The sequence below is a fragment of the Equus caballus genome, chromosome 7, assembly GCF_041296265.1.
Source record: "Equus caballus isolate H_3958 breed thoroughbred chromosome 7, TB-T2T, whole genome shotgun sequence".
NCBI lineage: Eukaryota > Metazoa > Chordata > Mammalia > Perissodactyla > Equidae > Equus > Equus caballus.
In genome coordinates, this window is record NC_091690.1 from 73,693,654 (window position 1) to 73,718,651 (window position 24,998).

Below are 24,998 nucleotides of genomic sequence, written 5' to 3' on the forward strand. Positions count from 1 at the left end.
TACATACATTAACACAACCATTTGAGCTAGATAGAGACTTTATCCCTGATAATTATGAGATTGTAAAGTGATGGCTTTCTAATTTCATCTACATCTAAGTTCCTTCTACATTTATTGGTTGTCGTTCTACACTAAGGAAGAGCTTTCCCTTCCCCCCATTGACTTATTAATTTCTTTTCTTTTTTTTTTTTTTAAGATTTTATTTTATTTTTTCCTTTTTCTCCCCAAAGCCCCCCGGTACATAGTTGTATATTCTTCATTGTGGGTCCTTCTAGTTGTGGCATGTGGGACGCTGCCTCAGCATGGTTTGATGAGCAGTGCCATGTCCGCGCCCAGGATTCGAACCAAGGAAACACTGGGCCGCCTGCAGTGGAGCGCACGAACTTAACCACTCGGCCACGGGGCCAGCCCCAATTTATTTTCAATATGAACTCATGGAGTCTTATTTTACTCAATGGTTATAATCCATTGCTGTCATTATTCATGTTGATGCCCGGATTGTCCTCGATTTTAAAGCTAGTGTTCTTAACCTCTGTCTCACGTTACCTCTCTATGGGATATTTTTTTCTCACTACCTTCAGTTAGTTCACCTATCTATAACAGGGTTTTTGTACCCTCTTGACTTTTAATTTTCTGGGAAAGAAGACTAACGCCAGTCTTATCCAAATTATGTGTAAGCTAAGAGCAAATAGTCTTCAAGTGAGAACTTGACAGACTCTGCTATGAATTAAATATCTGAGTTTTAGACATGGATTTTAGCTGCTTGGAGACCCTTCTTTTTTCTCTTTGGAATCTTAATCCATATCCTGGGTAAATTACCTGTGAAAGGTAATTCTTAAGATCCTTTTAGGTCAGGTGAATAGACACAGGAGACTAACCTGACCGTGTTAGATCAGATATAGAAAACCTCAGCCATGTGGGAGATGGATTCTGGTTCTTTGACTTACCTGTGAGGCCTGTGTGTTTGTGTGCATGGGAGTTCTTGAAATTCATTCATCCCTTCAGCAAATAATTGAGCTAGGTCCTATGCCTGTTGAAGGTAATGAAATCCAAACCAGTTGGTACAGGAAAAACTGTCAACACTGCTGGTTACAGATATTGAAAAACTAATAAAAAAGGGAAAAACTAAAACTATAGTTTGGCTTTTTAATAGTTATGATAATTAGAATAATTTTTTGAATGCTTACCATTTATGCCTTCAAAAGCGTTAACGGTTTTCAAGGCCAGTAAGCAAAAGATTAAAATAGTCAGAGAAAAATGGGTAAAGGACATTATTCATGAGAAGAAAAACACAATTGACTATTGTGATTCATGAAAAAAGAAACACAGCTAACCTGTTTTTTAAGTCCAACCTCACAAGTAATCGAAGAAATGCAAGTTGAAACAGCAATGTAACTCCTTTTTCTCTTTACCAGATTAACACATTATGAAAAAGGAAAAAAACTCTCTATTTTGGTAAAAGAAAGGGACAACAGTTAATCTCATCTTACTTCCTTTGCTGGTAAAATGAAAATTGGTACAGTCTTTCTTAAAGGCAATTTAGTAATGTTTATGAAAACCCTTAAAAGTGCTTAAACGTTTCACCTAGAACTCTATCTCCTAGGAAGTTATCCAAAGGAAATAATCAGAGATGTGTTATGAAATATTAAAAATAGTCTAATTGTTTTCCAATTGAAGTTTGGCTAAATAAAGTAGAGAATAATATTATCGTGGAATACTGTGCAGTTGTTAAAAACAATGTGGCAAACAAATATTTACTACATGGAAGGTGTGTGTGTTAAAGAGAGTTTATGTGGGATCTCATTTTTGTAAATAAAAATATTCATACTTGAAAAAACTGAAAATATGTTGTATATTCTAAAATATTTTTCTTTTTTTTATTATGTATATTTTCTAAATTTTTTTATAGTGAACACAAACCTTTTTTTATTAGGAAAAAAGGAGAAAGCATTAGCACGAACATTACATAATAGAAGGGAAACTAACATATAGGGAGTACTTCCTGGGTGAAGCACTGTGCTCGGTGCTTTATAAGTTTACCTAATTCAACCTCACAGCAACCCTGTGGAGGCCCCTGCTTCTGGTCCTGGCTCCCTCCAGTCCATTCTCACACAGCCGCTCAAGTGACTCTTCTAATAGCAAAGGTTTGGAAGGAAACACATCAAACTATAAAGAGTGGTTACTCTTGAAATTTTGATTAAGGAGATGGAGATAAGGGGAGACTTTCATTTTTTAACTTAATATTTCAATGTGGTTTGCATTTTTTTAAGTATGTTCATCTTTTGAAGTGGGGAGGAAAAGCGTGTTGTCATATCATTTCCCCTCTAAAGCAAGCCCTCAGTGGCTTACCTCTTCTCCCACTGTTCTTCCCCTTACTCTCTCTACTCCAACTCTACCTTCTTCAGGTGAAGCCTTGTGCTCTTTGCTTCCAGGAATTGTAAATGCATTGAGTCCTCCCACTTTACCATCCCAGATCTGGCTACTCAGCCTTCAAGTCTTCAATACTTTAAATACCACGTCCCCTGGGACGCCTTTCTTGCTCCCCTCCCGTGGTTTCCCACTGCATATGGTAGTTCTCCATCACACTTTTCTGTAATTTTATGGTAACTTGTTATCCTTCCCAGAAGGCAGTAAGCTCTGTGAGGGCACAGACCCTAGCACCTAGAACAATGACTAGAACATAGTAAACATCTGTAAGTAATTGTTGGCTAAACACTTCGTATTTTATAGTTGTGGCCAAGCCTTAGAGAGGTGTTAAATAACTTGTTTAGAGCCTCTCAGGCAGTAAGTTTCAGAGCCAGCTTTCCCACCCCTGCTTGTCTTTGACATTCGCAGAGTTCGTGTTCTTTCCACTGTACCACTCGCATGAGCAGAGGCAGATCTAGTCCCCAAACATGCTTCAGAATCCAGGTCTCTACTTCCTGGACCCTTCCTGCTTTTGACACTTGTCATCTTTCTGATTTCTTCCAGTGTGGTGCAGGTTCTGCTTGCTGCTGGTGCTGACCCAAACCTTGGGGATGATTTCAGCAGTGTTTACAAGACTGCCAAGGAGCAGGGAATCCATTCTTTGGAAGGTAAGCGTGGGCTACCCTGCCATTCTGAGAGCTCTCCTCCCTGTGGCTTCCAGGCAGCCTTGCTCTGTGCCAGCTCCTCAGTGAGAGCCTGCAAGCCCCTTATCCTCTAGGAATTCACAGATAAGCCAAAAGGCCTAGAACAGATGCCCTTCACAGTCCCCTCTGGCTCTGTAATTTATGTCACTTCAGAAGTCTTGGGGAATAAAATAGAGCCCTGGTTTCATGATTGGGGGAGGGCTGGGAGACCCTTTCAGCTGGTGTTCTCCTGAAAGTGCCTCAGCCTGTAGAGTCTCAGATGAGCGGACAGTGGAGCAGGTTTCCATAAAATAATTAAGGCAACTGCATGGAATGTGGATTTGTTCTTCCTCTCCTTCCTGCAGACTTACCCTGCCCCATCCCTGCCCTAGAACTAGAAAGCAGCCTCACTGGTTTGCTCAGCCTCAGAGATCCCTCAACACTACTTTGAATATTGCTTTTTCCCCCTCCTCTTAATAAAATACAATCCTGTCTGTGGGACTGGCCCCAGAACTTACTGTATGACCCAGGACAAATAGCAGACCATCTCTGTGCCTTGATGTCTGTGCTTGTAAAGTGGGGTGGTCATCAGTGACTCCCTGAGCTATTGTGTGTGGGGTTGCTTGGACTTCTCCAGAAGAAGAAGGCGGTATGTACCTGTACCGGGGCTCGGTCGTGTGTCTTTTGGAGGCTACTTGGTCAAGTTAGTCTGCGTTGGCTCTGGTGAGTAGTTCTTCAAAAGTGGGGTTGAGAAGAGGGCAGGTTGCTCTGACTGCGGACAGAAATGAGTGTTTTATATTTGAGGTTTTCTTGTCCAGATTGGCCCTCCTCCTGCTCATTATCCTGGATTGCTCGCAGAGGCTGGGATCGCCCTCAGTTTCCAGCAACAGGACAGCTGAGCAGTGGCTGCTTTAGAGTTGGCAGTGATGCCAGGAGGACAGACAGCCCTGCTGACTGCCTGAGGGTCAGGGCAGTGACCTGAAGGAGGTTCAGCTGAGGGGAGGTTCAGCCCTCAGAGCTGTCAGTGAGGCTGCCACACTGACATGGGTATGGTAGCGCAGAGCTGGGTTTCTCAAGTCAGCACCTGAGGGGAGTGCCAAGCGCATCAGAGCGTTGCTGCTCAGGTGAAGTGTGGAGGTGCCCTCCGCCTGCCTCTCCACCTCTCTACGCCTGCTCCTTCTGTCAGGCTCCCTTGCTACGGCTAGATCCTCCACAGAACCTTCCCTGTCCTTGACAATAATTGCAACCTGCCCTCAGCTGCTCTTTTGAATGTTCTCTAAATCTTGGCCTTTTTATGGTTATTTGAACTCTCACCTGCCCATATGTCTTTTCTCTCCTCCTCAGCTGACACTTCCATGTGCAAGCCATGTCCTGTGCCTCCTTGGATTCCCCACTGAGCTGGAGGATTATGTTCCCTTTATGTTTCAAACAGGAGAATTTCATGAATTCCAAACTTGCCCTATATTTGCAGCCTGATATGTGGGGACTCTGCTTATGGGCTGTCCTCTCCTCACTCGGACACAGCATTGCCACCCTCAGCTCTGTCTTCTGTTCTGGTGCTTTCACCAAAAAGGAGGGAGGAGCATTTGCTGAGAGGGCAGGGCCAGGGAGAAGGGAAGGGATTATTTGAGTGTCTTCTCATCTGCTCTTAGGATCCCTACGGAGCTCAGTAAGCAATTTTGATTCCACAGAATCTCAGAGCTGTGAAGCCATCTAGTCCAACCTCTGCTGTCACGTCATACCAGTCCCCACCCCCTGCATTCATGTTTTATACCTTTGTGTTCTAATAGTTCTCTCCTGGTTGGTGCTCGTAGTCAACGTTATAGATCAGTGGTCAGCAAACTCTTTTGGAAAGAGCCAGATAGTCAACATTTTAAGCTTTGTGGGCCAGTTGGTCTCAGTTGTGACTACTCAGCTTGGCCATTATAGTGCAAAGCAGCCATAAACAATACGCAAATGAATGTGCATGGATGTGTTCCAATAAAACTTTATTTACAAAAATAGGCAGCAGGCTGGATTTGGCCTATAGGCCGTAGTTTGCCAACCCTGTTCTAGATATTCTTTTCTCTCCCTCCCTCCTTCCCTCTCTCTTTCCCTCCCTCTCTCCCTCTCTCTCTCTCTTCCTTCCTTCCTTTCTTTTGCTTTTTTTTCTTTTTTTGGTCAACCTCCTCTGAATTTTTTAACTCTTGTGTTAGCCAGTTTACATTCTAAGTAGGTAGGTAGGTAGATTTGTTAGTGCCATCGAGTCAGTTCCAAGTCCTAGCAACCCTGTGTACAGCAGAGCAGAACCCTGACTGGTCTTTTTGCACCATCTTCTTACCTTCCAGCGCTACATCAGACAATGCTCCACTGCCATTCATAGGGTTTTCGTGGCCAGTTTTTTCAGAAGTGGGTGGCTAGGTCCTTCTTCTTAGTTTGTGTTAGTTTGGAAACTCTGCTGAAACCTGTCCATATGGGTTACCCTGCTGGTATTTGAAATACCAGTGGCATAGCTTTCAGCATCACAGCAACACAGTGTGCCGCAGTATGACAGACAGATAGATAGACAATAAAAATATTGGAAAAGGTTATTATATTCCTCGTGAAATAAAGATAAAAATATTAAGTATCTCTTCTTATTTTGTATGACCTACAAATTGAATGAATAGGTTTCCTATGGATTCATTTATTTATTTAAAAATAATTTTTAAAAAACTTATTGATCACATTCCTATCTCGCAGGCACTGTTCAAGGCACAGGTGTGTTAGACAGACAAGAGCCCTGCCATCAGGTACTTTATGTGCTAGTCTTTGATTTAAATGTTTATAAGGACTCTATTAATAAGTACAGAACCCTGGAGCACATGATCAGGACAATTTTGAAGCATTAGTCAATATTCACAATTGTGAATCCATCAAACTTCCTTCTTTTCTAGCCAGTATTTCTCCATCTTGTCCACAAAATTTTAAGAGATTTTCTCAGACTTCTTGCTAAAGTAAAAACGTGTTTAGCAATCTTATTTTCTTGCACAGTAACTATTTCCCAAAAAGATATTAGGTTATTCTGGCATGACCATGTCTTGTTCTTGGAGAATCCATGCTGGTGCCCAGTAATCCCGTAAGTGTTTAAGAACCATTAAAAAAATACATTCTAGAATTTTGTCAGCAATCGTTGGTAAACTCACTGCTCTGTAGCTTGTAAGATCTACCTCTCTCTGCACCTTTTTCTTTTTTTTAAATTCCAGACTACCTTTGCCGGCCACAGTTTTCTGGCAGCTCATCCCATTTGCCCCGGTGCATCAGCTTGGGTGTGCTCTGCTCTCTGACTTCACGCACTCTGCTTTCTCACTCTGGGCCTGGAGACTAACAGTCCTTTAGAATCACATCAGGGCTCTCCTCTTCTTACCAGCCTAAACCTTTAGCTCTTTCTCGAACAGATTTTTCTTTTCTTTTTCCATTTAAAGATACCTCATTCTTTCATCCATTCAACCAGTAGTTATTGATTGCCCACTATAGGCAAGGCACTGCACCCTGCTCTGGGCCTTTCTCATTGATGGAGAAGACAGAAACGAAAGACTTCTGTGATTCTGTCTCCTTTGGATTGGACTGGCTTTTTCACAGGAAGTTTCCTGACTTATGGACATGTGTGAGGAGGTTAAGTAGAACAAGAGGTGCAAGCCCCTTGCCCAGAGTCTGTCTAGGCAAATGCACATGAAAGTCACAAGCTCAGGAAAGTTAGACAGTCCTTCAGTATTGGAGCATAGAGTCAGTGGCAGAGTCCATCAAGTTCACTAAATTTCTGATAGATATTTCTGTGGGACTCAGCCTGTGCTTAGTACTGAAGGGAGGTGATGAGTTGTAGTTTGGGACCTTGGCAAGACCTCCCTGAACCCCAGTAATATATCCCTTGTCTCCCTTATCGGTATTGTTGTGAAGATCAAGAGATAAAGTATGTGACGTGTGAATTGTAAAGAACTGTACCGTTGTGATTGCCTGTTTGTTTTGTTTATAATTCAGCATGCATTTACTGAGTGTCAGGCACTCTGCCAGGTGCTAGGAATATAAAAATGAATAAACATGGTCTAGCCCCTCGACAGTGCTCCCAGGAAAGTAAGAAGACAGAGCTTGAGAACAAGGCACCACAGTGCAGAGGTAGATGTCCAAAGGCTGTAGGCAGCACTGATCGAGGTAGTGATGAGCTCTACCTGAGGGCAGGCTGCTGTCTGGCAAGTGTCACAGGGTAAGTGACTTTGAACTGGGTCTTAAGGATGAGTCAGAGATTGCCAGGCAGGCTAAGAGGGATGGACTTTCCAGGCAGAAGGAGCACTTGCAGAGACATGGGGTGGGTGCCCGCAGGTGGAATCATCTGCCACAGTGTTGAGGAGAATAGCAAGAAGTAAGACTGGAGAGGAAAGCAGGATTCCACGTGGGAGGGACCTTGTAAGACAGTTCTGGGGGGCTCGCACTGTTTTCTCGAGGCCATTAAAGGATTTTAAGCAGAGGAATGTTTAAGTTACATTTGCAGTTTAGATGGACCATTCTGACAGGATGGGGCATGAATTGGAGGGGAGAGATTGGCAATGGTTCTTAACCTTTTTGGGGTAATGGACTCCTTTGAGAACTAGGTGAGAAGCTCTGCTCCTCTCTCCCAAAATGCACTTAAAGTTTCTGAGGGTTCCTAAAAGTGATCTTCTGGAATGGGAAAAATAGATGTTAGAAAAATATGAGGAGGAGGTTGAGTATTCAATGGAATGTGGGAATTAATGGAAAGAGAGGCGCCTGTGGTGTCACCTCGGTTTCTGATTTGGGTGAATGTGGATGTGGGTCTGGAGAAGTCTGGCAGGAGATAGGGATTAGGAGTCACCAGCATTTACTGAGTGGTTAAAACAATGGATGTGACGGAAACTACCCAAGGAAGGGAGTTCAAGTGAGGGGTGAGAGGACAAGTCCCTCACTCAGGGTACCGGCATTTAAGGTGTGAGAAGGAAAGAGGATCCAGGCAAGGAGAACTAAAGGTATCAGAGAAGGTGCCTTGTTTTCTCCCAGAGAGGCTCTGTGTCTGTTCTGCCTGCTCAGAAAAGGCACAGCCTAGAGAGGAAAGAAACTTCTGTGCCCTCCTTGCTAAGACTTTGTCATCAGTTGCCCAATTCCTAGTGACACCCTTCTCTTGTTTTACATATGGCCATTGCTCCTTAGTAAGAAGCCTGCTCAGCTGGACACATTGCATGCAGTATCTTCCACCCTTGTCAAGGTTGGTGTTTCTGGGTGGTGCAGGTGACAGAGAGATGCTTGGCACAGAAGCCTTATTGCCCTGACTGTTCTGTTTACTCTCTCCAGCCCTCAGAGTGGCATCTTCAGAGGCACAATGGTGTCCTGGAGAAAGGTCATACTTCAGTGCCAGGAAGTCATGGTTCATCTAAGCTCTGTCACTTACCAGCTGTGTGATCTTGAGCAAGTGACTTAAGTTTGTTGAATTTCAGTTTTCTCATCTGTAATGTTGGGATAACAGTACCCATTTTAAAGGGTTGTTAGGATAATGAGATAATCATTTGTAAAGCACGGTGACATTTGACAAAGAGTTTCTCTACAGAGTTGGGTTTTGGCTCAGTGTAAGGCAGGAAACCAGCCTGAGTAACTCACCACTCAAGGGGCACTCACAGAGGCTGGCTAGCTATCAGGGATTCTGTGCAGGGTCATTGGGTTACATGGCCTCCAAGGACCCTGTCGGTCCTGTGATTTCTAAGGTTCTAGAAATTCTAGGCTCACCATCAGACCAAGTAATGTACTTAGAAGGAGTGGGATTTGAGCTGGGCTTTGGAGGTTGAAGAGGAGGGGAAAAAAGAAAAGATGTTCTAAGCAGGGGACACAGCTTGAGCAAAGGCACACTGAGAGGACACATGTGGAGAGAGTGTGGCGATCATGGCTGCTTCTCTACCAACTCATTCCTCATCTTGACCACATTCCATTCAGTGCCTTGAGCCCTACCCAGGCCTGCTCCAGGAGAGTTCCACTTGTGGCTGGCTGATGGGTGGTGGGCCCCAATCCTCAGGTGGAGGAGGCAATAAATTAGTGGTAACAGTAAACAAGTCGCCCAGCCGGGGATGCCGCTGGCTGCTTGTAAGTAACTGTTATGAACATTGGGTGTCTGGGGCTGTCAGAAATGCAAGCAAGCACTCTGAGTGCCTCTCATATGTACAATTAAAACAATAAAACACGGCAGAAACATGGCCAGAGCAGGCTATAAATCAGCTTCTGTTCTTAGCTCCAAGTGGTGGCTGAATAAAGATGAGTAGTGCAGAAGTTGGATTGGCATAGGGCCCTTCTGGGGGTAGAGGGTCTAGCTTGCCAGGCTGGACCTGCCAGAACCAACCCCACTAGCCTGGGTGGCCCCCTTCCCACAGCTCCAGGGGCTGCAGGTCTTGGCCTGCTCCAGCTGATCTCCCCATCTCTGTGTCTTCAGATGGGGGACAAGACGATGCAAGCTGGCACATCACAAACCAGTGGACAAGTGCCCTGGAGTTCAGGAGATGGCTAGGAGTCCCCACTGGCGGTAATGCAACTGCTCTCTATAATATGTTTCCCCCTCCCTAGGACATGCTAAAGAGTAGTCTTATCCTAGCTCGTCTATTCAGTGTAAGTTAAGCACCCAGCATCCACTGCATGCCCAGCGCTGCCCAGGCATTGCAGAGAGAAAGTATGCCCTTGGAGAGCACACACTCAGGTGGGAGTAATGAGGCTCCCAAGGACATAAGAATCCCCTAGAGAGCTTGTCGAAACACAGATTCCTGGGCCCCACCCTCAGAGATTCTGATTCAGTGGGTCTGGGGTAGGACCTGAGATTTTGCATTTCTAACAGGCTCCCAGTCTTTGAGTAGCATCATCTAGGTTACAGGTGTTAGTCACGGCCTTGTGCTTGAACTGCTTTAAAAAAAACTCATCTAGACCTTCTCCCTGGAAGAGAGATGATTTTGCCACTTTAAGCTTCACTCTAGAGAGGCTGTGTGCTTCAGCTATGGTATTATGGGTGTACGGAACACTTCAGAGCTGTGACACCTGGAACGATTTTTTGCACCTCTCAGAGGCTGTGTCCTTTTATTGGTAAAATAAAGGTTATTGGGAGAGTTAGAGGTAGTAGATTTATCCTTAGCCTAAAATCTAGAACATAGAAGGAATTCCATTAATGTGAATTCATGTTTTTACATCATCATCATTATCCTTATCATACTCTTAGAGAACTTGATTCAGAGTCTCTCACACAACCGTCCAGATGGTTTTCAGTGGTAGCTAACTATTATCCACAAGGAGCCAAACATTATTCAGAGTCCAAGGAATGACTTAGCCATCACCTAACTGTGTGACCTTGGGCAGTTTTTCTCATTTGTAGAGAATATTACTTCCTACACCATAGACTTGTTATGAAGATCAAATTGAAGAACTTATGAAATTACTTGAGGAAATACAAGGCATCATACACACGTAAGGTGCTAGGAAGAATAGCAATTAATAGTAATAAAGTTTGAAGACATGACCAAGACAGTATTTGACAAGGGTCCAGGCAGAGGAATGGATAACAAGGATTATCAGAGCTCACGAAGGGAATCTCTGACTGAAGCATCAGGAAATTAAAATGGTATTTGAGCCTCAGAGTATAAGAAGGTTTTATGGAGGGCGTGCAGGTGAGTTCAGTTGGGTGGGACCAGAGATGGAGGGTGTGTTATGTCTAAAACAGAGGTGGGAAACAGAAAAAAAAGGTGTTTCAGGCTGGCAAGTGAACTTGTTAGGGTGAAGCATCCACACAGCAGAAGATTCATTTTAGAGAGTAATGAGCAGTGAAGATGCAGTTAGACTGGGGCCAGATCAAGACCCTTGGACTTGATCCTTTAGACAGAGAAGAGCCTTTGAAGGTCCTAGAGGACAGGGTACTGCAGAAACTGATTCCTTCCAGGATGGAGAAGCGGGGGAGGTGGTAAGATGATGACCATGACAGCTACAGCAGCAGGTAGCATTTATTGATACTTACTCTGTGCTCACAGCAACTCTATGATGTAGGCACTGAAGGAAACTGAGGCAGAGAGATGATGCCAAATGCCAGCAAAACTGTTCCCAGGGCCGGCCCTGTGCCCAAGTGGTTAAGTTCATATGCTCTGCTTTGGCGGCCTGGAGTTTTGCCCGTTCAGATCCCAGATGCGGACATGGCACTACTTATCAGGCCATGCTGAGGCGGCGTCCCACATAGCACAACCAGAGGGACCACAACTAGAATATACAACTATGTACTGGGGGCCTTTGGGGAGAAGGAAAAAAACGAAGATTGGCAACAGTTGTTCGCTTAGGTGCCAATCTTAAACAAACAAACAAACTGTCCCCTGAGAGCATATCAGCCTATATGTGCCCCACACTTAGAGAACCCAGCAAGCATATCAGCCTATATGTGCCCCGCACTTAGAGAACCCAGCAAGCATATCAGCCTATATGTGCCCCGCACTTAGAGAACCCAGCAAGCATATCTGCCTATATGTGCCCCGCACTTAGAGAACCCAGCAAGCGTATCAGCCTATATGTGCCCCACACTTAGCTCAGAATCTCTGGCTTGTTCAAAGTTTTGGAAGCCTTGGGAATTTGCCAGGCCAAAAGCTGTTTGGGCAGGCTGTTATTTTTCATAATGTCCCTGCCTCTTCCTCATCGTTGTCAGAGCCTTGTCTCACCCGCAGGGCCGGTGGTTCTACATGTCGTTTCTCAGCAGTGTCAACCACTATAGAGTCACCAGGATGGACAGTGCACTGTCAGTCCATCAGGCCTTTTGGCCAACTTCAAGATTAAGTGTATCAGTCAGTTAGGTTAATTGTTTCCATCCTTTTAGCCCTCCAAACCTATATATATATTTGACTAGGAGAGGGAGATAGACTGGTTGACATGTTTTATTAAAAAGAATAAATTCGATACATTTATAAAAATAAGAAAAAATGGGATGGGGTGGCAAAGAACTAGTCTTGTGATTTTTAACTGATTTACATATTTTGTGTATAAATATTTTTTCATCGAAAGTTCCAAATCAGGGATGGGTCCCACACACCACACAAAATATATTAGAGACATTTATATGGATAGCAGGAAGGGAGACAGAGGGCTGAAATTTTCCAGGCACCCAGTGATTGATGGGGGCTGAGGCTCCCCCTGACGCTTTATTGAGTTTCCGATGATTATCTCTCGCTGAGACATTTTTTACAGATGACGGTCGAGCTGTCACAATGGACCATGGGGGAAAAAAACCCAACAATAATAACACTTTAATCTTTTTACTGCACTGCTCCCTAGTATCTCAGATTCATCTTCCCTGACGCACGCAGTTCATTATTCTGCCCCTCCCTGGATGGGAAATAAAGGAAAATAAATATATATGTAGACACACTTACCCACATACATACATACACACAGAGTGTATAAAAGAGACCACCTCAGAACCAGAGAGGGGCAGAATTTATTGTTCTTTTTGCAAGTGTTGAGGTTTATTAGTAGAGATGCTGGGTTGGCTTGGAATTGGCTATTAATTACAGCATTTTGTATTTGTTTTTTATTGCGAGTTTTTAACATCTTGAAGAAAAGGCAGAGGAGAGGCAAGCAGGTGTAGAGATGGGGAGCACAGAGGGACCAAGTTTGGCCAACCAAGTAGCAGAGCTGGCTGAGAGGCAAAAAGGGCAGCCTCCTTCCTCTTGTTGCCAGCCCTGGCTGGCAGATCCCTGGAGCTGAAAGAATACTGCTTTGGTTAGGATGGGGGCAGGGGTGGGGGATTGGGAGAGGGTGTGCCGAGTAATTATAGGACAGATCAAAGGGACTCCAGATACCTGTGAGCGTGTCACTGCTCTGAAGGTTAGGGGAGATGGGAAGTAGAGGAGGTTCACATGGAGTGTTGATGGATCTGTAGATAACAGAGTCACAGATTCTTAAGAGTTTGCGCGACTCTTTGAATTTGACGGTGTGAGAGTGAAACATGGGCTCTGAAAAGCTCCACCTGGGTCTATCGTCACAGGAGGAGTCATGAGCTAGAGAGGATGCCCCACTGACTATCTGGGGCCACAGGCAGGGTCAACAGCCTGTCTTCTTAAAGTTCCAGGCCAACCTTCCTGCTCTCCCGCTTCCCTTTCTTGGGCGTGAGAGAAGATAGGTTTGGGGTCCTATGGGAAGGCTGACCTTGATGTGTCTCCAGTAGAATAAGTGCTGATCCAGTCTTCTAATTCATCAAACCTTTTCTGAGCTCCTACTACATGCCAGCTCCCATACTCACTATAAGATATAATGAGATGAGCAGGGTCCTGTTCTTAAGGAGAAACCTTCCAGTCCATGGGCAGAGGACATGTCTGTAAGAACCATTTTCAAGTGGGATCTGGTCCTCCAGCCATAGGCCAGCTTAGATGACTATGAAGGCATTCTCTGTATGAAGAATAAAGAGATTTGTGAGACACAGTGTCTGTCCTTCCAGAGTCTGTTTTACGTTTGGGGAGACTAGCTTAACATCCATTCACTGAAGAAATATGTATCAAGTACCTGCCACATTCAACAGTATACACATGAAGCAATCTGAGAACACAAAAGACTATGTAAAAGAAAACGTTAACCCTGAAGGCCCATCCGAGTTGTCACAGATGGCATGATTTTGTCCTTTTTTATGGCTGAGCAGTATTCCATTTTATATATATATATGTATATCTCACATCTTCTTTAGGGTATTATGCTAAGCGAAATAAGTCAGACAGAGAAAGACAAATACTGTATGATTTTACTCATATGTGGAAGATAAACAAACACATAGATATAGAGAACAGATTAATGATTACCAGAGGAGAAGGGCGTGGAGGGAGTGTGAAAGAGATAAAGGAGCACATATGTATGGTGACAGGTAAAAACTAAACTACTGGTGGTGAACAGAATGCAATATATTGTGTTCTGAAATATAATAATGTACACCTGAAATTTACACAATGCTATAAGCCAATATGACCTCAATAAAATAATAAAGTAAAATTATGTCCATCCAAAAATAAAAGAGAAAATGTTAACTAATTTGATGTAGACTAGACATTACTAGAATGCATAGAGGGAAGGGACATCAGTGACAATCAGGATGTTTGAGTTGTAAAGGGTGGGTCAGATGTAGATAAATAAAAGGAAAGAATAGTGAAGCCGTGTGCTCACATGGAGAAGAGAGTACAAGCCTTGGAGTTGAATGGACCAGCTCAGTCATTGACTATGGATGTGACCTGAAACAAGCTACATAACCTCTGTAAGTCCCAGCTTCTTTATTTATTAAATAGGAATAATAATAATAACAGCATAGTGTGGTTCCTGTGAGGAAAAGAGTTGTAAAGTTCCTAGCACAGTACCTGGCACATTAGCACTTAATAAACGAAGGCCATTATTTTCTTAGTACTCCAAGAGTTGTATGTTTATCTATCTGAGTATTGGAGAAAGACTTTTAGGGGTATTAGCCTTCAGGACTCAGCTGTGACCCTCCACTGAGTATGAAACAGGCTCCCTGTAACGAGCATGACGCATTCTACTGTGCTGGTGTGAGCGGTGACTCTGGCCATGGGTAGGAAGAGGAAGGGGCACAATGATAAATGTGTTAGCATTTATTGAGTCCTTACTACATGCCGGGCAATGTGGTCAGTACCTTACATACCTTTTTTAATATAATAGCTTTATTGAGATTTAATTCACATACTGTACAATTCAGTCATTTAAAGGTATATTTCAGTAGCTTACAGTATTTTCACAAGAGTTGTGCAGCCATCACCCCAGTCAATTTTAGAACATTTTCATCACCCCGTAAAGCAACTCCATACCCATTATCAGTCATTCCCCATTTCCTCTCAACTCCCACTAGCCCTGGACAACCACTAATCTACTTTCTGTTTCCATAGATTTGCCTATTCTGGGCATTTTTTTTTTTTTTTAAAGATTTTTTTTTTTTTATTTTTTCCTTTTTCTCCCCAAAGCCCCCCAGTACATAGTTGTGTATTCTTCGTTGTGGGTTCTTCTAGTTGTGGCATGTGGGACGCTGCCTCAGCATGGTTTGATGAGCAGTGCCATGTCCGCGCCCAGGATTCAAACTCACGAAACACTGGGCCGCCTGCAGCGGAGCACGTGAACTTAACCACTCAGCCACGGGGCCAGCCCCCATATTCTGGACATTTTTAAAAAAAAAAAAGATTTTTTGTTTTCTTTTTCTCCCCAAAGCCCCCACAGTACATAGTCGTATATTTTTGGTTGTGGGTCCTTCCAGTTGTGGCATGTGGGATGCCGCCTCAGCATGGCCTGATGAGCGGTGCCATGTCCACGCCCAGGATCCGAACAGGTGAAACCCTGGGCCACCAAAGTGGAGCACTCGAACTTAACCACTCGGCCACGGGGCAAGCCCCTATTCTGGACATTTTATATCATACAATATGTGGTCTTTTGTGACTGACTTCTTTCACTTAGCATGTTTTCAGATTCATCCACATTGTAGCCTGAATCAGTACTTGATTCCTTTTTTTTGTTTTTTAAATTTAATCTTTTAATTTTGTATTTAATGAATATATTTTTCCCTCCCATGGGAAAGTTAACTTCTTTTTTTTTGTTTGTTTTTGAGGAAGATTAGCCCTGAGCTAACATCTGCTGCCAATCCTCCTCTTTTTGCTGAGGAAGACTGGCCCTGAGCTAACATCCAAGCCCATCTTCCTCTACTTTATATGTGGGACGTCTACCACAACATGGCTTGCCAATCGGTGCCATGTCCGCACCCAGGATCCGAAGCGGCAAACCCCAGGCTGCTGAAATGGAACATGTGAACTTAACCGCTGCGCTACCAGGCCGGCCCCATTCATTCCTGTTTCGTAGCTGAATAATTTTCCGTTAATGGATATGCCACATTTAGTTTATCTATTCATCAGTTGAGGGACATTTGGGTTGTTTCTACTTTTGGCTATTATGAGTAATGCTGCTATCAATGTTTGTGTACAAGCTTTTGCATGAACACAATGTTTTCAATTTTCTTGGGTTACCTAGGAGTAGAATTGCTGAGTCATATAGTAACAGTATGTTTAACCTTTTGAGGAACAGCCAGACTGTTTTCCACAGAGGCTGCACCATCTTACACTCCCACCAACACTGTGTGAGGGTTCCAGTTTCTCAACATCCTCACCAGCATTGTCATTGCCTGTCTGTTTGACTTTAGTCGTCCTAGTGGATGTGAAATGGGATCTCGTTGTGGTTTTGATTTGCATTTCCCTGATGGCTGATGATGTTGAGCATCTTTTCATGTGCTTTAGCCATTTGTATATCTTCTTTGGAAAATATCCACTCCGATCCTTTGCCCATTTTTTAATTCGGTTTGCCATTGAACTTGTGAAGTAGGTGATGATATCTATTTTGCAGATGAGAACAGATTCTCAGAGATGTTAAGTATTTTGACCGAAGTCATACTGTGAGTTTTGCTTGCCAGTCTGACTGACTCTGATCTCTGTGCTCTTCCTAATGCACAGAACTGCCTACTGAGGATTCCTGATAGGATCACCCAGGCTCCTCTTGCTAGTGGGAAGGGAGGAGTGGAAAGTCTGTTTGGAGACATTAACTAGGACGAGGCAGGAGAAGCCTCTGAAAGTCAAACAGAGAATGTGGATATATTACAGGTTCCAGGACAGAGGAGGACATCTTAATTTGAAAAATCACCATTTCCCAGGTGCCGATCATTTCCTGTGCTCTTTGCTATACCACGTCATTTCTGATTTTCATAGCAACTCTATTCATAGATATTAATGTTCTCATTTTACCAATGAGAAATTAGAGGCCCAGAGAGATGAATTAATTTTCAGAGTCACCAAGATTAGAATCCAGGTCTCTCTGACTCAAAATTCTGAACTCTTTCCTTTCAGAGATATTTTTAAAGGATAGATTAGTTTGATTTGTAGCATTTACAAGCTCTTGAGGGCAGGGCCCATTCTCTGTTGCCATGGCCCAGCCCATGGAAAGTACTTAATAAGTATTTGGTGGCTGAACAAGGAGACAGACTAGAGTATATGGTATAGAAGAACCTAATTCCAGCTGGGATTTTCGGGGGTGTGAGGAAGATGTTGGAGATCTCATCCCAAGGCTTGGGGTCTTGGGGGCTTTGCTTTAACTTTCTAGGCATGGGGCTTGGGAAGAGTATTCTAGTGCCCAGTCATCCTTGGCTTCCCTGGAGCAGGACTAGGCAGGTGGAGGTGGGGTGGGTTTGGCCAGCCTTGCATCCTTCTTATGTTCTTCACCAGAACCTTAGAGTGGGAAGGACCCTCAGAGACCATCTAGTCCAGTGCTTCTCAGAGTTTTCTCTGAGGAGCAACACAAAGGACTTTTTAAACTGTTTATTCCCAGACCCTGTCTACTGAATCTAAATTGCTGAAGTGGGGGTCCAAGAATCACCTTTTTTTATGAGTTACCCAGATAATTCTGTTCCCACTAAAGTTTAAGAACCACTGATACAGAAAAACTCTTTTACTTTAAAAATAGGGAATCTGGGGCACAGAGGGATTGAGACACATATCAAGTTAGTGAAAGAGCCATTTTTGAACCCAATTCTCTTGTCTCTTGGTCTGTTGTTCTTGCTGTTTCCCATGCTTAATTCATTAACACAAACCGTTGCATGCCCATAGCTTTCAGGATAGAGTCCAAACCCTCTCAGCATCAGGCCCCTGCCTGCCTGGGCAACCTCATCTCTGCCCACTGCTCCACCTGGCATTCCAGGCTCATGGAAGGACTCCCAGTTTGTTAGTGGGCAGGTGATGCCGTCTTCACCCTCTGGCCTATGCAAACGCCACTTCCTTTCCTGCAATGCCCTTCCCCTCTCCACCTGGCAAGCTCCCTCTCATCCTCAGGACAGTTCTGGGAGATTCCTCCCCAAGCCGAAGGATGTGCCCCATCTTTGCTGCCATCAGACTCTGGCCATGTATGCCTCTCATAGCACTTACTATACAGAGGTGCTCAGTGGTGGTGTGCCCGTGGGCAGGTGGCTGGATGGAAGATCTTATGTGTTCATTGCTGAAGCTACATGAAATACTGAAGTGATACTGTATGAAATGTATACAAAAATGTTATGAACTAGTTACTCTCATCCATGAGGAGCCTAGGATCTAGTTGGGGAGCCAGAAGAGAAATTTTTACACAAGAAAGTATTATAGAACATGATGTAATCTACACAGAATTCGAAATATATTACGATGTACATCTGAAAGCTCTATAATGTTATAATCCAATGTTACTACAGTAAAAAAAAAGAAAGTATTACAAGAGGTGTTGTAAAACAAATAATTAACTGGTAAATGTGTACACGTAAGCAACATGACAGGCATCAGAGCAGAGCTGGAAGGAAAGGACTTCCCGGAAGAGAAGGCCTAGAATTGGGCTTTAAAGCACCGTAGGATTTGGAGAGGAAGCACGGTCGTCCAGGCTGTGGAAGGAAATGAAGGGCCTCGCCCTCCCCCAGGATGGTCTCACAGTGACCCATCATAGGGCATCTCCCTCCTTCCCCTCCCCTGGCTGAAGACAGACACAAGGGGCAGAGCCGACAGCGCCCGCAGAGGCTGAAGAGGCAGCCTGCCGACTGGCGGTAGGATGGCTGTCTCTCAGGTTGTGGTGAGGGTTTAATGAGGTGGTAGATGCACAACACTTTGTGGGAGAGGAAGCTGAGAACCCAGAGGCTTCTTCCTGGGTCGGGGGGGACTCTTGATGGGAATTTAGCTTAGGCCCTGAGCTTCAAGCCAGGTCAGCTGACCCTGGCTTATGTGAGGCTTGAGCCGTGGGCTCTGGCAGAAGCTGTGCAGTGTGGAGGACAGAGCCAGGCAGACTCAGAATCGAGGCCTGGTCCACCACTGATTAGCAGTGTGAGTTGGGCAAGCCACCCAACCTCTTTACCTCTGTCACCTCCTCTGTTCAATAGAGAGAACAGTAGTCGACTTATCTGTCTCAGGTTGCCATGGGGTGAGGAAACAATTGCATTGAAATGCTCTCTAAACCATAAAATGCTGCACAAATGTAAGGGCTTATTCTCGTGTTTGTCAGGTTAGTCATAGTAGTTCCCTCTCCTGGAGACATGCTCACATCTTTAAAGGCAAAGGCACCACTAGACACTCCATGACGTTAGATGGCACAAGCTCCCGGGATGGTGGGTAGGGGCTGGGCCTGAGGGAGAGGCACTCATAGCTAGGGTGCCTTTCCCTGCACAACACAGTGGTAATAAAGCTTTTGTTATCTGGAGACCACCCATCTTGCCTCATTTACCTTTTTTCAAAGTCTCCCCCAAGAGACTTAGTAATATGAGGACAGGAGCCGTGTCTTATTTATTTCTGTGTCCCTAGTGCCTAACCCAAGGAGGAAAGCAGCATTAGTAAATGTTTGAAAAAAAACTATCATCAGATATGATTCTCATAATATTTAAATATTTCATATTCCTCAAATTGTTTATTGGACCTATTTTACAGATAGAAGAACTTAGTAGGTAGCGTAGCTAAGATTCAGGACAGTATGACTCCCTTACCTTAAGTCACTGTTTCTCAGCGTGGGAGGCAGTATTTTTTTGCAGTTTCAGCAGAGCTAGGGAGTGGCCAGGGCCACGTGAAGGGCTTCAGGGACTATCGCCTCTGCTGACTATGGCACGGCTGAGTCCAGGGAGTCCTGCAGAGAATACATCAGGCCCATACCTGCCACGGTACCCAGGCGTAGACTCAGCAATATCAAAAGGCAGAGGTGGGAGCAGGAGAACAAAGTGGTACTCTCTCACTCTCCCGTGGTCCGAGAGGTAAAGAGACAGGAATGGCTGGTTTGGAGAGGAAGCAGGAGGCTGAGCCTGTCTCGCCCTGCACCGGAGACAGGCTGGTAGATGTCTTTGTTGGGAAGGGGACGGTTCACTGGCTGAGAACCAGCTGTAAACACAGGGCCTCAAAAGACCACCCTGGTGGCCAGCTGGTGGCCAGTCTTGGATGAGTCACTTTCTCTTCCTCGAATTTGCTTACCTTCCCTCAGTGAGAGCGGGTCAGTGTGTGAGGATGCGAGCTGCGCTGTACCTCTGCCCACCCCTCCTTTCCACCGTTAGCCACTTCTTTTGGAAACAAGAGTATGAGATCTAATGATCTGGGGGCTTCAGCAAGATCTTCTGGGACAGGGGTTCTAAAACTGGGTGATGTGGAAAAGAGAGCTTCTTGCTAAGAGCACGAAATGGGCCTAACTGAGCTGGACTGGGGCCTGACTCCACCACTGACCAACTGTGGCACCCTCTGAGCTGCGATTTCCTCATCTACAAAATGTGGAGCGTCAGCTTACACCTCACAGGGTTGTTCTGAAATACCTAAGTAAATGAAAATGCTTTACGATTGTAATGCACTGCTCAGTTCCAAAGAGTGTTCTGTGGAACACCAGTAGCTGTGGGATTTTAACAAGGGTTAGGTGGAAAGAGGCTGTCAAACAAGAAACTGCTGAGTAACACCCAATTAAACAGATGGTTCTTACTCAGAACTGTGCCTTTCGGAGGGGAAAAGTGTATGCAGGATTCCCCAAGTAGAACCTCTTTTCGCAGAGAAAATACAGTTTTGGAAGCACAAGACTATCCAGTAAAGATGGTAGCTGATGTGTAGTGAGAGATGCTGTATGCCAGGCACTGTTCCAAGCCCCTTCACTCGTAGTGTCCCATTTAATCCTTACAGCATCCCATAAGAGGGTACTGTTATCTCCATTTATACATAAAGAAACTTGGCACAGAGAGGTTAGGTAAGTTACCCAAGGTTACATAGTCAGTAAATGCGGGACTGGGATCCAAACACAAGTGATCTGGCTCTAGAGCTCACTTATTTAACAGCCACACTCTACTGCCTCCACTAAATACTTGTTGACTGGCATTATTATTATTATTATTATTCCTCCAAAAACAAGGTAATATTAGGACCTTCTTTATGTATTATGTGTTTATTTGCTGACTCAGCAAGTATTTGTGAAGCACATATTTATGGCCAGGCACCATACTGAGGATACAGCTGTGGAGAAGGCAATCACACTTCCTGTCCTCCTTGAGCTTTTGGTTAGTGGCGAATATAGTCAAGTAAATAGGCGATTGCAATAGACTGTAATAAGTACTGTAATTAGGAGATGCCTAAGGTGCTGGGGAGCTCATAGGAGCAGTAATTACCTCAAACTTAGGAAGAATCATTGGAGTAAGTGACTTCTGATCAGAGGCCTACTAAATGAATTGGAGTTAGCCCTCTGAAGGCATGGGAGAGAGGGAAATGTTCCAGGCAGTGCAATAGTATTTGCAAAACCTCACAAGGCAAGAAAGAGCATTAGGAGTGGGGATCAGGAGAGAGAAGACCTCAGGTGAGCAGGGACCTCCTCAGGGACGTTCTGTATTAGCTGGCACTCTGCTGATGTTCTTCCCTGAACGAAATAACCCCAGTGGTGTTCCTTGAGTTCATCTGCTTTTGATAGTAAGCACCCTGTGTATAGCTCTATCGTTGTACCTGTGAAACAGTATTATTATAATTTGTTCAGTGATCGGATTCTTGCATTAGACTGTTAACTTCTTAAAGTCAAGAGCCGTCTTATTAGTATATCTCCAACAGCTGCCACCATGCATTGGCGCTCATTAAATGTTGTTTGTTGAATGAACAATGTGTTTTCTTTGTAAAATGAATTACACCCTTCCTGCTTTCTTGAGCCAACTATCACTTTTCCTCAAGTTCATCATTATATCCAGCAGTTAATGTCCTATGTGGCAATTCAGTGATGCCCTCAGGTGCTTTTGCGGTGCTGTATTCTGTGAATTCCCCTTTAGCTTTTTATTATACTATTCTTTTCCCTCCCTGCCTGGCCAGCTCTTGATTGTAATCAGTCTGCTTGATTCTGAAGCCTCCTCCCCAGCCTCCTCCTTTCCTTCTCCTAATCTGCGATGGGCTGGAAACAAGATCACCTACTGTGATTGGATAAGACTGTGAAACTAAGAGTTAGTAGTCTCTGAGTTAGATCCTAAAGGACTCTCTTATGAGGAAAATGCAGAGGCCGTTGCACATGGGACCTGTTTGTTGGCTACTCAGAGGCCTTCTCCCTGTTCTCCCTGCTCCAGAAAAGGTCAGATAACACTCCAGTCTGGAGAGGGGCAGTCATTAGTCTGGAGACCCCCTGTCTGGTACAGAAGAGCTGATGGACTATTGATTCCGTAGACTGCAAGAAAGTATGGTCCTTTCTCCAGGTACGCACTCCACCAACTTTATTTTGGCCAAACATTTGAAATGCTTCCACCTAAGCTGGCTTATCCAGGTCTAGTTACAACCCTTAGGCCATTAGGGTAAGTTCCGCAGGAAGTATGTTTGCCCTTTCACCTGAGCAGGGAAAGAAGAGGGAGTGGGAGCCAAGGCAGGGACCAGATCCTCCAGGCTTTGGCTCTGATTCCCTCATTTGCAAAATGAGGATGACAGCATGATACGATGGAAAGAAAGAGTGAGGACTCAGATTAGACCTGGGTTCTAATCCTCACTCAGCCACTTATTAGTTGTGCGACCTCTGTGCAGCAGTTTCCTCATCTATGAAATGGGAATAATAATACCTACTATATAAGGAGTTAATGAGAATTAAATAAATTGTGTGACATGATCATGCCAGACACAGAGTAGAAGAAGGTCAGTAAGTGAAATCTATTAGTATTAGGAAGAGGTATGACCATCTTCTGGCTTTTGGAACTTTTAAACAGGAAGTCCAGTTTTGCAGGAGGGGAAAAGGCAGAGACTCCCTTCTAAGCCTATTTGGAAAAGAATGTTTTAGGAATTGCTGGTACTTTTGACTACCTAGGCAAGGTTACCTCTTGACTGAATTCTACCCCTATACCAGTGCTCCCACTGGATAAAGAGGGAGAGGCGAGGGGGTACAGGTAGGTAGGACCCAAATTCCACCCACAACGAACTCAGCTCAGGAGGAAACATAAGACAGTTACTCTGATAATTTCTACATGAGGCGGAAAGAAACATCATCACCTAAGCAGGATACTTATTATTCTGTGGGGTCTCCATTCTCAAGGGAGGGCCCCAGGATGGGGGTAACCTTCCAATTTATTGTCCAAACTGGGACTGTCCAGGACAACAGGCATAAACCAGGACTATCCGGGGTGAACAGGGACATATGTGATCACCCAACGTAGAGGGTCCTGTAAAAGTGATGGAACTCGCGTTAGGTTCTTTTGGAACCTAAATTGGAAAGAGAGTCACACATATTAGCACTAGAGTGAACCTGGGGGTTTTTGGTTGTTTGACCACATGAAATGCTTCCTGTTCTTACCTTCAAAAAAATGTTCACAGTATATTTATTAAGGGTAAAAAAAAAAAAAAGAAGTACAAAGTTGCACTATAGTAAATTCCAATTTTGTAGCATATATATGTACATGCATATATATGACTAGAAGGACATAGACTAAAACATTGTGTATAGTTTCTCAAGTTGCTGAGATATTGATACCTTTTCTTCTTTGTACTTTTCTGTAGTTTCAAAATTTTAGTAGCTTTTATAAGTTAAAAACTTGTTTAGAAAATAATGTTAACTATTCACTGGATTGTAGAGCAGAGAGCTGTTTCCGTTATGCTGAGAACAGCCTCTGGCCACCCCCCCCCCCCCAACTCCCCACCGTGTCTTAACCCGCCTTCTTCACCTGGATGACTCTTCTTCACCCTTGGAAACTCGGCTGCTGGGATCCTCTCTTCATGTCTACACTGAGCTTGGCTCCCCTCTGGCTTTCTCTGTCATCCTGTTATACTTCTCACATAGCATTTATCTCAAATAATACTGTAAACATCTGTTTATTGTCTGTCTCCTTCGCCAGATTAGGTCAGGGACCGTATCTGATTCATTTCTATGTCCCCAAATGAATCCTGACACGTAGTAGATGTCACTATACATCTCTGGAACTAAGTGGCCTCTGTTTTACCTCCTCTTGCCCAGCACAGATGGCCAGGCACATAGTAGGTGCCATTATATGTTTAGTAAGTAGATAGATGAGGGAGGGAGGGAATTAAAATGCCCTTAGTGAGAAAGAAGGTGAGATTGGTGGCTCACAGCATTTGTTGCTAATGGGAGGGTTTGTGTTGCTGTTCCCCCAGTCCTGATCACCAGAGAAGATGACTTCAACAACCGGCTGAACAACCGCGCCAGCTTCAAGGGCTGCACAGCCCTGCACTACGCTGTCCTTGCCGATGACTACCGCACTGTCAAGGAGCTGCTTGATGGAGGCAAGTGTGTGGGTGCATGGGGTGGGGTGCTGGTAGGAGAGAGTACTTGGCCACCTTTCCACTCCGGATATGCCATGCTTCCCCAGAGCCCTGTTACCTCCCAGAGCTGGGAATGCTTCTAGGGTGGCTGTGCTTCACGAGAGTGGCATTGTGCACATGTGATTTGCCCTCATGTGGCTAGAATATGTTCTTTGTGTTGTGATGCACCATGCCATCCTGCCTCTCTGCACACGCTCTGGGAGTTTTCTTTATTGTTGCTCTCCCCAGAAATGTCCACCCTCTGCCCCTGTGACCTCCAGAGCAGGGCTAGTGGAACAAGGGGGAGGCCTTTCAGTGCTCTACTAACCCAAGTCTCAAAGACATCCTCCTTGATCCCACCTCCATCCGAGGCTAAATTAGGCCCCTTCCATTACTCTGGGTCATGGCACCCTATTCTTTTCCATCATGGCATTTGTCACAATCTGAAATTGTTTTTATGTTTAGTAGCCTTCCCCCTAACTTGACTCAGCTCCCTGAAGGTAAGAACCATGGCTGACTCCTCCCTAGCACCTAGCCTAGTATCCAGCACACAGTAGGCACTTAGTCAGTCTTTGTTCAATGAGTACTCCCCCTTTGGAGAGCGTCCATTTAATTGGAGGGATAGTTGCCATCCCCACACTCAAGC

At 44.5% G+C, this 24,998-nt stretch overlaps 1 protein-coding gene across 2 annotated transcripts in view; it reads left to right on the top strand.

Moving 5' to 3' along the window:
• Positions 1–24,998, top strand: part of CLPB (ClpB family mitochondrial disaggregase) — a 135,913-nt gene that overhangs the window by 44,830 nt on the left and 66,085 nt on the right. Inside the window, exons 4-6 of one of the 2 annotated variants that reach the window (XM_001917473.6) lie at positions 2,971–3,074; positions 9,529–9,618; positions 24,206–24,334. In XM_001917473.6, the coding sequence (XP_001917508.1) occupies positions 2,971–3,074; positions 9,529–9,618; positions 24,206–24,334 (323 nt within the window). The remainder of the gene's footprint in view (positions 1–2,970; positions 3,075–9,528; positions 9,619–24,205; positions 24,335–24,998) is intronic. The other variant, XM_003365377.5, reaches the window with a different exon arrangement.